At 37.3% G+C, this 14,315-nt stretch overlaps 1 protein-coding gene across 1 annotated transcript in view; it reads left to right on the top strand.

The window, feature by feature from the left end:
- Nucleotides 1–14,315, top strand: part of LOC121385325 (proliferation-associated protein 2G4-like) — a 35,002-nt gene that overhangs the window by 17,591 nt on the left and 3,096 nt on the right. Inside the window, exons 9-11 of the mRNA XM_041515963.1 lie at nt 478–556; nt 2,224–2,275; nt 3,866–3,960. Of these exons, the coding sequence (XP_041371897.1) occupies nt 478–556; nt 2,224–2,275; nt 3,866–3,960 (226 nt within the window). The remainder of the gene's footprint in view (nt 1–477; nt 557–2,223; nt 2,276–3,865; nt 3,961–14,315) is intronic.

Raw genomic sequence — 14,315 nt, forward strand, 5'->3', positions numbered from 1 at the left:
GTAACTAACATCACCATTCCTGGTGACAGTTCACTACCGAATACACTGAACAAGACAATGTATTATCGTGTTACATTGTATTTTGCATTAAATTCTTTTATATTGGGTGGTCAGAGAGAGGAGTTTGTTAAATTGCTTACCCACTCCGGATGAGGGGACAGGTATGGGGGGTGGGGTGCGAAAATGGGACAATGGTTTAGGATCAAACTCGACAAAATAGGGTAAGTCATACAATTAAAAAAAAACCTAAAACTGGTCAACCGGGTTGTTTTTAGGTACTAAGGGGTTGGGTTCCTTGAAACACTGTTTTTCAGCCCTATATAAAGTGTGTTTGATGAAAAGTTTGGGCTAGTGCTTTATTTTGGTGGACTAGTGGAATTTACAAACCCACAGCTCTGTGGCTTACGACTTTTAAAAAAAGTGTGTCATACCCTGAGTGAATTAACTTAATTGTTACATTATCTTTCTTTTCTTTAGGGCAGAGAACGTGAAGCCAGGACGACAGTTTACAAAAAAAAAGACACAAACTACCCACTGAAGATGAAAGCGTCTCGACGTATGTATCTCATACTGGATTAGTTAATAATACACAAACTACCCACTGAAGATGAAAGCGTCATGACGTATGTATCTCATACTGGATTAGTTAATAATACACAAACTACCCACTGAAGATGAAAGTGTCATGACGTATGTATATCATACTGGATTAGTTAATATACACAAACTACCCACTGAAGATGAAAGCGTCATGATGTATGTATCTCATACTGGATTAGTTAATAATACACAAACTACCCACTGAAGATGAAAGCGTCTCGACGTATGTATCTCATACTGGATTAGTTAATAATACACAAACTACCCACTGAAGATGAAAGTGTCATGACGTATGTATATCATACTGGATTAGTTAATACACAGACTACCCACTGAAGATGAAAGCGTCATGACGTATGTATATCATACTGGATTAGTTAATAATACACAAACTACCCACTGAAGATGAAAGCGTCATGATGTATGTATATCATACTGGATTAGTTAATACACAAACTACCCACTGAAGATGAAAGCGTCATGACGTATGTATATCATACTGGATTAGTTAATAATACACAAACTACCCACTGAAGATGAAAGCGCCATGACGTATGTATCTCATACTGGATTAGTTAATAATACACAAACTACCCACTGAAGATGAAAGCGTCATGACGTATGTATATCATACTGGATTAGTTAATAATACACAAACTACTCACTGAAGATGAAAGCGTCTCGACGTATGTATATCATACTGGATTAGTTAATAATACACAAACTACCCACTGAAGATGAAAGCGTTATGACGTATGTATCTCATACTGGATTAGTTAATAATACACAAACTACCCACTGAAGATGAAAGTGTCATGACGTATATATCTCATACTGGATTAGTTAATAATACACAAACTACCCACTGAAGATGAAAGTGTCATGACGTATATATCTCATACTGGATTAGTTAATACACAAACTACCCACTGAAGATGAAAGCGCCATGACGTATGTATATCATACTGGATTAGTTAATAATACACAAACTACCGTATGTATCTCATACTGGATTAGTTAATAATACACAAACTACCCACTGAAGATGAAAGCGTCACGACGTATATATCTCCATATTGGAAGGTTAAATAACAACCCTACAGTTGTTGATATGATTAGTAAATCATACACAAACTACCCACTGAAGATAAAAGCTTCAAGATGTATCAGAGGTTTATCACCTATTTCTAGACTCCGATAATAGTTGGCACCATTCCCCACCATTCTCTAAAGACACTCGTTTTTTATTCTCAAGTTTGGAATATTAATGTAAATAAAAAAAAAAAATCATAATGATTATATAAAGGCGTATTTTGAAAACAATGCATAAGACTTGATATTAATTTGAATAAATACAAGCTCATCAGATACCAAAACTGTTTGCTCGTTTCATAAAGATGGTATGACGGGCAAGCTCGTTTAGTATTCCATATGTATCACGGGTTAACATCTACACATTGCTTAGCAATTATTATCTGTGATCAAAACGTGCTACATAATTATACTAGCGAAGGTTTACAGAAAGTCCATAGGCTCTTAATTGATATTGTTAAGTATAGTTGTACATGGGTATCACCATAGTGACTTGATGATTACTAATATTGTTACTGTACTCTGTTGCAGAATTTTTAACAGAAACCGAAAAGAAGTCTGGTCTAATGCCATTCACACTCAGGTAATTTTGCTGTAGAATTTTTTTTTTTATATACCTTATTTACAAGTGAAACTTCAGAATTTGGTGTTATTCGAAAAGTTGTTCCAGGAAAATTATGGAAAATCCATATTTATATTTTAGTTGTATGTAAATAGTTCTCTATTGTAAGTTCGTAGGTGGCAAAAGTAATTGGTTTAAATATTTATTTGTGTTTGTGATGGAATTAAAGACCCTTTTTCCGTTTGTAGCTGGCCTTCATTTTCAGCTATCTGTCACCTGTTGTAGCTAGGCACGGTCGTCTTCTGTGTGTTAATTCTTTATTGAGAGGGGCAGGACACAGCCCAGTGGTAGAGCGCTCGCTCGACGTACAGTCGGTCTGGGATCGATCTGCATCGGTGGGCCCATTAGGCTATTTCTCGTTCCAGCCAGTGCACCACAACTGGCATATCAAAGGCTGAGGTATGTACTACCCTGTCTGTGGGATGATGCATATAAATATAAAAGATTCCTTGCTGATAATCGAACAGAGTAGCCCATGAAGTGGCGACAGCAGGTTTCCTCCCTCAGTATCTGTGTCATCCTTAACCATATGTCTGACGCCATATAACTGTAAATAAAATGTGTTGAGTGCATTGTTAAATAAAACATTTCTTTCTTTCTTTCTTTCTTTCTTTCTTGAGAAGGTGTCCTGATTTACACGAGGCTGGTAACTTGGTGAAATAAAACGTGTTTATAATGCAATGTAATACTGGGTCCAAGTGAGTGGTGAGAATCCTAGAAAGATTTCTCAGTCTCGTTAAATAACATTTTGCCCAAACATAATATGAACCGTCACATGGGGAAAATTACAAGTTGGCAAAATTAATATATATGTCTATATATTTTTGTGGACGGGACATAGCCCAGTGGTAAAGTATATGCCTGAGGCTGTGGTATGTGTTATCCTGTCTGTGGGATGGTGCATATAAAATATCCTTTGCTACTAATGGAAATATGTAGCGGGTTTCTTTTATGACTGTTAAAAATGACCATATGTTTGACATCAAATAGCTGATGATTAATAAATATGTGTGCTCTAGTGATGTTGTTAAACAAAAGTTTATATATTTTGAGGTGGGGGGGGGGGGGGGGGGGGGGGGGGGGGGGTGGGGGGGGTGGGGGTGGGGGGGGGGTTTTTGCAGATAATTAGAAAAAAAATACAGAATCAAGCAAGCACTTTCTCGACATCATAGTGAACAACTTTGAGCCTCATTACTCTGTTTTTGATTTGCAATTTAGTAGGTTTTCTAGTGTGACAGCTCATATTTAGAATAGCTCAAGTCACCTCCAGCCCTCCCCTTATTGATATTGATATATAGGGAAAGGCTAGAGGAAACTCTGTGTAATGCTTTAGCAATCGTCGACAGTCAAATGGTCGCAGACTACTGTGTCAAATCTAAATCTGATGCCACAGAGCTTTAGTTTGATTATTCTCGAGTCCAGTCACAATATTAAACTTAAATGTTGTTATCCAGTACCAGGAAGGGGAGGGCCGGAGGTGACTTGCGAGCTAATTTAGAATAGCCGTGTTTTTAACTGGACTCTGTTGTATGTTGGTGGTTGTGGTTTCAGGGGTTACGACGACGAGAAAAAGGCGAAGATGGGGGTTGTGGAATGTGTGAAGCACGAACTGATGCAGCCCTTCAACGTCCTGTATGAAAGAGATGGTAAGAACAGTTTATATTTATTATGTACATCCACAGCTAGACACACACAAACAGTTTGTATTTATTATGTACATCCACAGCTAGACACACACATATCCACAGCTAGACACACACATATCCACAGCTAGACACACACACATCCACAGCTAGACACACACAAACAGTTGTCGCACGTTGTTATGTACTCTAGGGTGGGATTTATCTCAGTCAGTGAGTGCTCGCTTGCGGTGGGCTGGCTTGCGTCACAGGATTGAACCACCTCAGTGGATCCATTCAACTGATTTGGTTTTCTTCTCGTTCCATCCAGTGCACCACAACTGGACAAAGGCTGTGATATGTGGTATATTACGAGAACATGTAAATTAGGCCATATTTTAACTACCAATTCAAACCCTGATGCATTTCTTGTTCCGCCTGAGTGATGATTTACACAGACCTGTACTGAAGTACATTTGAAGAAAAACTCGATCTTCTGACAGGAGGAACAAGATAATGTTAACTTTTACTTCATCGCACACCATTTATTATTCACCGTGAATGAAAACAGATGTGCTGGGGTGTTAATATCAAACACTGCTCCTCTTCATTGTTTTCATTAATAGAGATCAGCGGTTCTGTGACATTGACTTAATTAATAGAGATCAGCGGTTCTGTGACATTGACTTAATTAATAGAGATCAGGGGTTCTGTGACATTGACTTAATTAATAGAGATCAGGGGTTCAGTGACATTGACTTGATTAATAGAGATCAGGGGTTCAGTGACATTGACTTAATTAATAGAGATCAGAGGTTCTGTGACATTGACTTAATTAATAGAGATCAGAGGTTCTGTGACATTGACTTAATTAATAGAGATCAGGGGTTCAGTGACATTGACTTAATTAATAGAAATCAGGGGTTCGGTGACATTGACTTGATTAATAGAGATCAGGGGTTCTGTGACATTGACTGACTTAATTAATAGAGATCAGAGGTTCTGTGACATTGACTTAATTAATAGAGATCAGGGGTTCTGTGACATTGACTTAATTAATAGAGATCAGGGGTTCTGTGACATTGACTTAATTAATAGAGATCGGGTTCAGTGACATTGACTTAATTAATAGAGATCAGGGGTTCAGTGACATTGACTTGATTAATAGAGATCAGGGGTTCAGTGACATTGACTTAATTAATAGAGATCAGGGGTTCTGTGACATTGACTTGATTAATAGAGATCAGGGGTTCAGTGACATTGACTTAATTAATAGAGATCAGGGGTTCAGTGACATTGACTTAATTAATAGAGATCAGAGGTTCTGAGATATTGACTTAATTAATAGAGATCAGGGGTTCTGTGACATTGACTTAATTAATAGAGATCAGGGGTTCTGTGACATTGACTTCATTAATAGAGATCAGAGGTTCTTTAATAGAGATCAGGGGTTCAGTGACATTTACTTAATTAGATCTGGGATTTATCCAGGTGGTCTGTGGGTCCGAACATCCTACATGGGACCCTGGCAAATCCCAGTCCCGTCCTACATGGGACCCTGGCAAATCCCAGTCCCGTCCTACATGGGACCCTGGGAAAACCTGGGTAAATCCTGTAGATGTGACCAGTTACTTTAGATTTGTACTTGTCATGGTGTAGGCTTTAGGTAAATAACAATCAGTTATATGCTAAAACAATTAACATATCTGGGGAGTTTTCACAGATAAAATTTTATCACAACCCAAAACACTTCCTATCACCGTTGTTGTGTTTTCTCGAAAGCCTGTATTAACTTCCACTTGCAACGCTCGAACAAAAAACAAAGTCCCATGTTACGCTTAAATGTTGTTGACCTAATGGTTAAGCCAAACTACCCGATGGGTCAAACACTTTCTTGAGCACCAACGGGGTTCGAGCCAACGGGATTGAACTGTACATGTATTACAGTACCTAAACATCTGCGTTTGAGAGAAACGGGTTTTGTCAGGTTGGCCCTACATGTTGGATGTCGTTGTGTTGTATCAAGTAACCAATAATGAATTGGCCTGCTCTAGTAGTCTCATTAAAACAAAACCCTATTTAAACTTGTTTAACCTAGATGATGCTAACACAGACCTGTACTGAAGTACATTTGAAGAAGATGATTTTGACTGATGGGAAGAACAAGCTGATCTTAAAAGATGTTAAAATGTTTATCTTTATTAATATGTCATTGTATGACAGTAACTCTGTATAAAATCATGGAGTGTAAATAAAACATGAAGAGGTAAAAGGAGAATCTACTCCCCCAACCTCAAAAATAAATTCTAATAATGACTGACGCCTCGTAGGGTATAAAATGTACATCAATCAGTTTCTTTCTTTTTGTTGACCTGATCCACACTTTTCGTAGTGATGTCATTTCTGCATTTTGTCAAATGGTAACATTCTGTTCTTTGTGACATCATTTAATGAGAATAGAGTAAGTCATTCAACATCAGATAGTTTGTAATTGTTTGTTGTTAATGTTGGGCTTTTCTTTAAAATTTCTAGTTTACTGTACAGGCAATTGAATATATACCAAATGTGTGGTTCAGTGGCCTGTGTACATGCATATAGTTTTTATATAGTGTAATGGGGCGGGACGTAGCCCACTGGTAAAGCGCTCATCAAATTGATTATCAGTTACACATTTGATTAACACGTTCAGATTTTTAAAACAACCTAACCCACCCGTCCATGACACGTTGAACCTGTAGTGGTTTAACGTGAATACTAAGGTGGGATATAAAATGTGGATCGTCTTCGGCGGTGGAGTTAAAAATACTTCACATTCCATCCTCTAGGTTCACAACAACAACAACAACAACAAAGACATTAAAAAATCTTATCTGATTGTTAGTCCCCTGAATGTCCATCTGTCCCACATATAGTTTTCTGGACGTTTTTTCCCTGTAATGCCTTAAGATATTAGCCAAAATTTTGTATGTAGCTTTAACATGTACTGTTACAGATCAAATGTGACTTCCACTGGGATTTACTGATTCGTGACAACTGAGTAGTTATACTTGGGATATTTGTTTTCCACAATGCCTCAAGATGTTGACCTGAAATTATTCAGTCTTATGGCCCATGAACTTAGGCAACAGGAAAATCTGTTGGACCCAATAGGAGACATGTATTGCTATAGCAGTACTCAGAATGCTGGTTTTGTATTGGTTGTGTTTTTTTGGTGGTTTTTTGTTTTACTTTTACAAAGTAGATTGGCAAGATGCAGGTATAACACGTTTAGATCAGTTTCTCACAAAACTATAAGTCTTGGGTCAATCAAATTTGGTTTGTAGTTGTCAAACATAATTCATTCATATAAGGCTGGGTCATTTTATTCAGTATCGCGTTGAGATTCGCTAGGCAAGTTTCAGAGATCGCTACACAATTTTAAAACATTAAACAGTTATTGCTAATCAATTTTCAGTTAACTAGAAATATCACTATCAAAATTTTAAAAACAAAATGTTCCCTGTTAAAAGTACTGACAGATATGTTTGTTTCTCTCTCAATTTAAACTTGTTTAACCTGGATGATGCTAACACAGACCTGTACTGAAGTTCATTTGAAGAAGATGATTTTGACTGACAGGAAGAACAAGCTAATCTTAAAAGAAGTTAAAAATTTGATCTCTGTCAATGTGTATCGGTGTATAACAGTATCAGATTGTATAAAATTGTGGAACATATAAACAAGACCGAGAGAAAAATGACCGCCTCCCCCAAATTCTAATAGTTACAAGCAAGACTCGTAGCATACATAATGTACATCGATTATTTATTTTGTTCTTGACATGATCCACTTTTATACACCCATATATGATGGGTCGTATTATGGTATGGAGTTGTCGTCCGTCCGTCTGTTAATTTTTTCTTGTCTGGACCATACATTGCATACAGGACCATCAAACCTCACATGTAGGAACAACTTGGGATGGTGGTGTGTCGCATACTATTACTAAGTCACTGTGACCTACTTTTCACAGTCTATTGCACATAACAGTAAATCCTTGTCCGGATCATGCTAATTTCTTGGCGGTTCTGTATTGTTATCATTACATACATAAACTGTTTTTCTGCCAATATAAATGTGTCACCAGAATACCCATGCTAAACATGATTTACCCTATCTAATAAAGAACAATAACTTCATTAATCAGACAGCACCTTCTCCAATGGGTACAGTAAAGTAAAGGTAAAGTTTGTTTTATTTAACGACGCCACTAGAGCACATTGATTTTTTATCTTATAGGCTATTGGTTGTCAAACATATGGTCATTCTGACAGGTTTCTTTAGAGGAAACCCGCTGTTACCACATAGGCTACTCTCTTACAACATGCAGCAAGGGATCTTTTATTTGTGCTTCCCACAGGCAGGATAGCACAAACCATGGCCTTTGTTGAACCAGTTATGGAACACTGGTCAGTGCAAGTGGTTTACACTTACCCATTGAGCCTTGCGGAGCACTCACTCAGGGTTTGGAGTCGGTATCTGGATTAAAAATCTGATGCCTCGACTGGGATCTGAACCCAGTACTTACCAGCCTGTAGACCGATGGCCTAACCAGGACGCCACTGAGGCCGGTTCCAATGGATACAGTATCATCAGTAGTTGGTCCAAAACAAACTGTTCATTCATCCCATTGCAAAAATTTCACATAATTAGAATTGAATCATATTCAATAATATCTGTGGTTTTTCTTCAAACTCCTGATGGGTGTATCATGTACCTCACCAGTACTCTTGTTGTATAGTGTATCATGTACCTCGCCAGTACTCTTGTTGTACAGTGTATCATGTACGTCGCCGGTACTCTTGTTATATAGTGTAATGGGGCGGGACGTAGCCCAGTAGTAAAGCGCTCATCAAATTGATCATCAGTTACACATTTCATTAATACGTTTCCGATTTTTAAAACAACCTAACCCACCCGTCCATGACACGTTGAACCTGTAGTGGTTTACTGTGAATACTAAGGTGGGATATAAAATGTGGATCGTCTTCGGCGGTGAAGTTAAAAATACTTCACATTCCATCCTCTAGGTTCACAACAAAAAAACATCCATCATGTTGTTAGTCTCCTACCTAGAGGCATTTCTCTTCCATATATAGTTTTCAGGACATTTGTTTTCCCAAATGCTTCAAGCTACTGAGCTGAAATTTTTAATCTTATGGCCCATGAACTTGGGAGATAAGAAAACAATTTCTGGCCCCGGTAGAAGATATGTGTTGCTTTAGCAGTATTCTCATAATCATGAATATTTGTTCTATATTAACGTGTTTTTGTTTCACAATGTAGAACTTGGCAAGATACAGATATTACTTTTACGTTGGAGGCAATGGCGTCAACTATTACTTGAACTATTGCAACTATTACTTAACTATTGCAACCATTACTTGAACTATTGCAACCATTACTTGAACTATTGCATTCAACTTTCATGTTCAAATCATGTTCTCACAAAGTAAGTCTTGGGTCAGTCAAACTTGGTTTAAGAGTACTGACAAGACACGTTTGTTTCTCTCTCAATTTAAACTTGTTTAACCTGGATGATGTTAACACAGACCTGTACTGAAGTACATTTGAAGAAGATGATTTTGACTGACGGGGAAAAACAAACTGATCTTAAAAGATGTTAAAAATTGATCTTTGTCAATGGTATCAGTGTATAAAATTGTTGTGGAGGCAGGGGAATCAACTTATGCGCTAAAGTTTCGCAATTAGATCACTTCACTACAGGTAGTAGGTAGCCCAGTAATAAAGCACTAGACATCTTTTCCATTAAACTTATGTTTGTACTAATGTATTTTAACCCACCTGTCCATGACACGTTTAATCTAAATTGTTTAATGTGAATATTAAGGTGGGATATAAAATGTGGATCGTCTTCGGCGGTGGAGTTAAAAATACTTCACATTCCATCCTCTAGGTTCACAACAACAAAAAAACATCCATCTGATTGTTAGTCCCCTGAATGTGTCTGTCCCACATATACGTTTTCCGGATGTTTTCTCCTCCTCCTCTCTCCTCTCCTCTCTCTCTTTCTCTCTCTCTCCCCTCCTCCTCTCTCTCTCTCTCTCTCTCTCTCTCTCTCTCTCTCTCTCTCTCTCCCCCCCCCCCCCCCCCCCCCCCCCCAATGCTTCAAGCTACTGAGCTGAAATTTTCAGTCTTATGGCCCATGAACTTGGGAGATACAAAAACAGTTTTGGGGCCCAGTAGAAGATGTGTATTGCTTTAGCAGTATTCTCAGAATCACGAATATTTGTTCTATATTGACATGTTTTGTTTTTGTTTCACTTTTACGATGTAAAATTTGGCAAGATAAAGGTATTACTTTTACATTGGTGGCAGTGGCGTAAACTATTATTTAACTATTCTGTTCAACATTTATGTTTAGATTATGTTCTCACAAACTATAAGTCTTGGGTCAATGAAACATGGTTTGTAGTTATTAAACATACCTATAAGAGTACTGACAAGACACGTTTGTTTCTCTCTCAGTTTAAACTTGTTTAACCTGGATGATGTTAACACAGACCTGTACTGAAGTACATTTGAAGAAGAAGATTTTGACTGACGGGAAGAACAAGCTCATCTAAAAAGATGTTAAAAATTAATCTTTGTCAATGTATCGGTGTATAAAATTGTTGTGGTATTTTAAAAAGTAAAAGAGATAAAAGGAGGCAGGGGAGTCGGCTTATGCGCTAAAAGTTTCGCAATTAGATCACTTCACTACAGGTAGTGGGTCGACCCCTGCAATTAGATCACTTCACTACAGGTAGTGGGTCGACCCCTGCAATTAGATCACTTCACTACAGGTAGTAGGTCAATCCCTGCAATTAAGAAAATGTCCACGGCAAAACAACATGCTGCTGAAAAATCCTTGAATATAGTTCAAGACAAAAAAAGTGTTGTGGAGAACTAAGAACTGCACAGTATTGCCGATTGCCGTGGGCAGTTGCAGGGATTGTAAGTCAATGAAACGTGGCTTGTAGTTGCACCTATGGATGCTCATTGTGGTGGTTTCTTCCTGCTTCGAAGTCCACAAGTCCAAGAATTTTGTCTAAATCATGATCTAGCTCCTCAATCTAAATGTGGAGAAATGTTTTTAGAGTATTATCTGAATTCAGTCATCAATCATTATTTAAACGTTGCCACTTTTTCACCATAATTTTTTCTTAATTCACAAGTTTATTGTCTGTTGATTGAAGGGATGGGATGTAGGTCAGTGGTAAAGCACTAGACATATTTTTCCATTAAACTTATGTTTGTACTAATGTATTTTAACCCACCCGTCCATGACACGTTGAACCTGTAGTGGTTTAACGTGAATACTAAGGTGGGATATAAAATGTGGATCGTCTTCGGCGGTGGAGTTAAAAATACTTCACATTCCATCCTCTAGGTTCACAACAAAAAAAAACCCATCCATCTGATTGTTCAGCATTGACAGGTTTTTGTTTTTATGCCTAAATTATAAAATGAAAAAGCCAGATACAGGTATTTCTTTTACTTTACCATTGGGATATTTCTCGCTCCAGCCAGTACACCACGACTGGTACATCAAAGGTTGTGGTATGTGCTATCCTGTCTATGGGATGGTGCATATAAAAGATCCCTTGCTGCTAATCGAAAAGAGTGGCCCATGAAGTGGCGACAGTGGGTTTCCTCTCAAAATCTGTGTGGTCCGTAACCATATGTCTGACACCATATAACCGTAAATAAAATGTGTTGAGTGCATCGTTAAATAAAACATTTGTTTCTTTCTCTCAATATCTGTGTAGTCCTTAACCATATGTCTGACACCATATAACCGTAAATAAAATGTGTTGGGTGCGTCGTTAAATAAAACATTTTTTTTTTTTTTTTTTACGTCTATGGTGATGGTGTCAACTTTTATGTTTAAGTCGTAGATGAGTGAAACTTGGTTTACAGTTGCACCAACATGTATGGATGTTCATGACTGTACCAGAGAGGTTTCTGGTGAGCGAGAGATGGTTAATTGCATCCAATTCTCATCTTGTTTGATCAGGCCTGCTGGTTATCCTGTCATGTTTTCTCACGGCTTGATGTTTGGTAGTGCATTTCAGCCACACTGTACAGCAGGGTAAAATTGTTTTTATTACGTATTCTCGGGTTATTTTCAGGCAAAAAGCATAGGTAGATCACAACACAAGTATGTAGAAAATCCACAAATACAATCTCATGAATCATATAAATATGTTGCTTTTCAGAATATCACACCTGCCTATGTGTACGATTTGTGCGTATTTTGTATAGTGTTTTCCCTAGATTGTTTTAGCATGGTGCAGCACCATGCCTCAATAGTCTAGCACCATGCTGCCCTGAGATTAAACAAGCCTTTTTCACGAATTAATTCTAAAATTGCCTTTATAAAACACCCAAAAAGGTATTATTAATTAATAAAATATGCCTTTTATATCTTTTGCCATTCATTTATTAAAGCAAGCACATAAATTACATTAATGTTTATTTCAATTAATTTTTGTGTATTTTTAATGAAAAACGAGTGCTCCGAAAATGGTGAAAATGCCCCAAAAGTGTTTGGTCTACTATGCCTTGTCAAATTTCTAGAGAAATCACTATTGTAGGCATGGATGAACAGAAATAGCCATAACTACACATGGTGACAACTTAGGGTAGGCAGGTCTGGAATATTGCAACATATTGTCTGAATTCAGATACCAGTCATTATTTAAACATTGTCATTTCTGTTTTTATTATACACCATAGTTTTGTTGAATTCACAAGTTTATTATCCATTGACTGAAGGGATGGGACGTAGCCCAGTGGTAAAGCACTCGCTGGATGTGCGGTCGAGTCTAGGATCAATCCCAGTAGGTGGGTCCATTGGACTGTTTCTCGTTCCAGCCAGTGCACCACGATTGGTATGTCAAATACCATGGTATGTGTTATCTGGTCTCTGGGATGGTACATAAAAAAAAAAATCTCATGCTACTAACGGAAAATGTAGCCGTTTTTCTCTCTAAGAATTAACAAATTATTGACATTCAATAGCCGATGATTAATAAATAACTATGCTCTAGTGATGTCATTAAACAAAACAAAACTAAACTTTACTGTGGATTGAATAAAAGCTTGTGTGGTAAAAAAAACATGTTTTCCAACATTGTGTCACAGTTCATTGAACTACCATGAATTAAGACTAACATGTATGCAGCATTAATATTCACCCTTTAATTTAATTTAATTTAACTATACGAAACTAAACATAATTTTGATTAAACCAAGAATGTATTTTAAACCACCCGTCCATGACACGTTTTAATTTAAATTGTTTAACGTGAATATCAAGGTGGGATATCAAATGTGGATCGTCTTCGGCGGTGGAGTTAAAAATACTTCACATTCCATCCTCTAGGTTCACAACAACAACAATCAATGTGATTGTTTCGCAATGACGGGTTTTTGTCTTGCCTTTACGAAGTTAAAAGTCGAGACATATGTATTACTTTTCAGATGGTTGCAACAGGGGTCAACATTTGCATTGAACGTTTGCATTTATGTCCATTTCTCGAAAACCTCAAGTCGTAGATCATTAAAACCAGTTTATAACTGCACCTAGAGATGTTCAACCCAGTGCACTGACAAAATGTGCGGTAGGCAGGAGATTTTAATTCCGAGGAATTGTTTTATTGTTTGCTTATCCCATTGTTAGATGACAATTGATATGTAGAAAGTGCACAAATCCAGTAATTTTGTCTTAATCCCGGTCTAGGCCACGAATCAGCTAAATATGTTAAGAACATGTTTTCACATCTGAATTGAGGTATCTGGCATTATATAAATATTGTCATTTCTGTAGTTATTGTGCACCATAATTTTGTTAAATTCACAAATTTATTATCTGCAGATTGAAAAAAAAAGCTTAAATGTAGGGAAAAGCAGGTTTTTTGTCAGTGTAGAAATTAAACTGTACCAAACTAGACATAATTTTCAATACGAATGTATTTTAACCCACCCGTCCATGACACGTTGAACCTGTTGTGGTTTAACGTGAATACTAAGGTGGTATATAAAATGTGGATCGTCTTCGGCCGTGGAGTTAAAAAATACTTCACATTCCATCCTCTAGGTTCACAACAAGTTTACAGTTACAAGCATTATGCCAGGGCAATAAACCCATCATACAAAGATCTGGAGGAATGACATTAATATAATATAGTTCAGAAAAACACAGCTGATGTATTTTATATTTGTTGGTGGTGGTCCACAAAATCCAGACGAGATATTGGTGACATTGTGAAATGGTGCTAGACCATCGATCGTAAGAAGTTTTAGATCAACTCTTTTAAGACGATCAATTTGCC

Source organism: Gigantopelta aegis, chromosome 11 (genome assembly GCF_016097555.1).
Source record: "Gigantopelta aegis isolate Gae_Host chromosome 11, Gae_host_genome, whole genome shotgun sequence".
In the NCBI taxonomy this organism is placed as follows: Eukaryota; Metazoa; Mollusca; class Gastropoda; order Neomphalida; family Peltospiridae; genus Gigantopelta; species Gigantopelta aegis.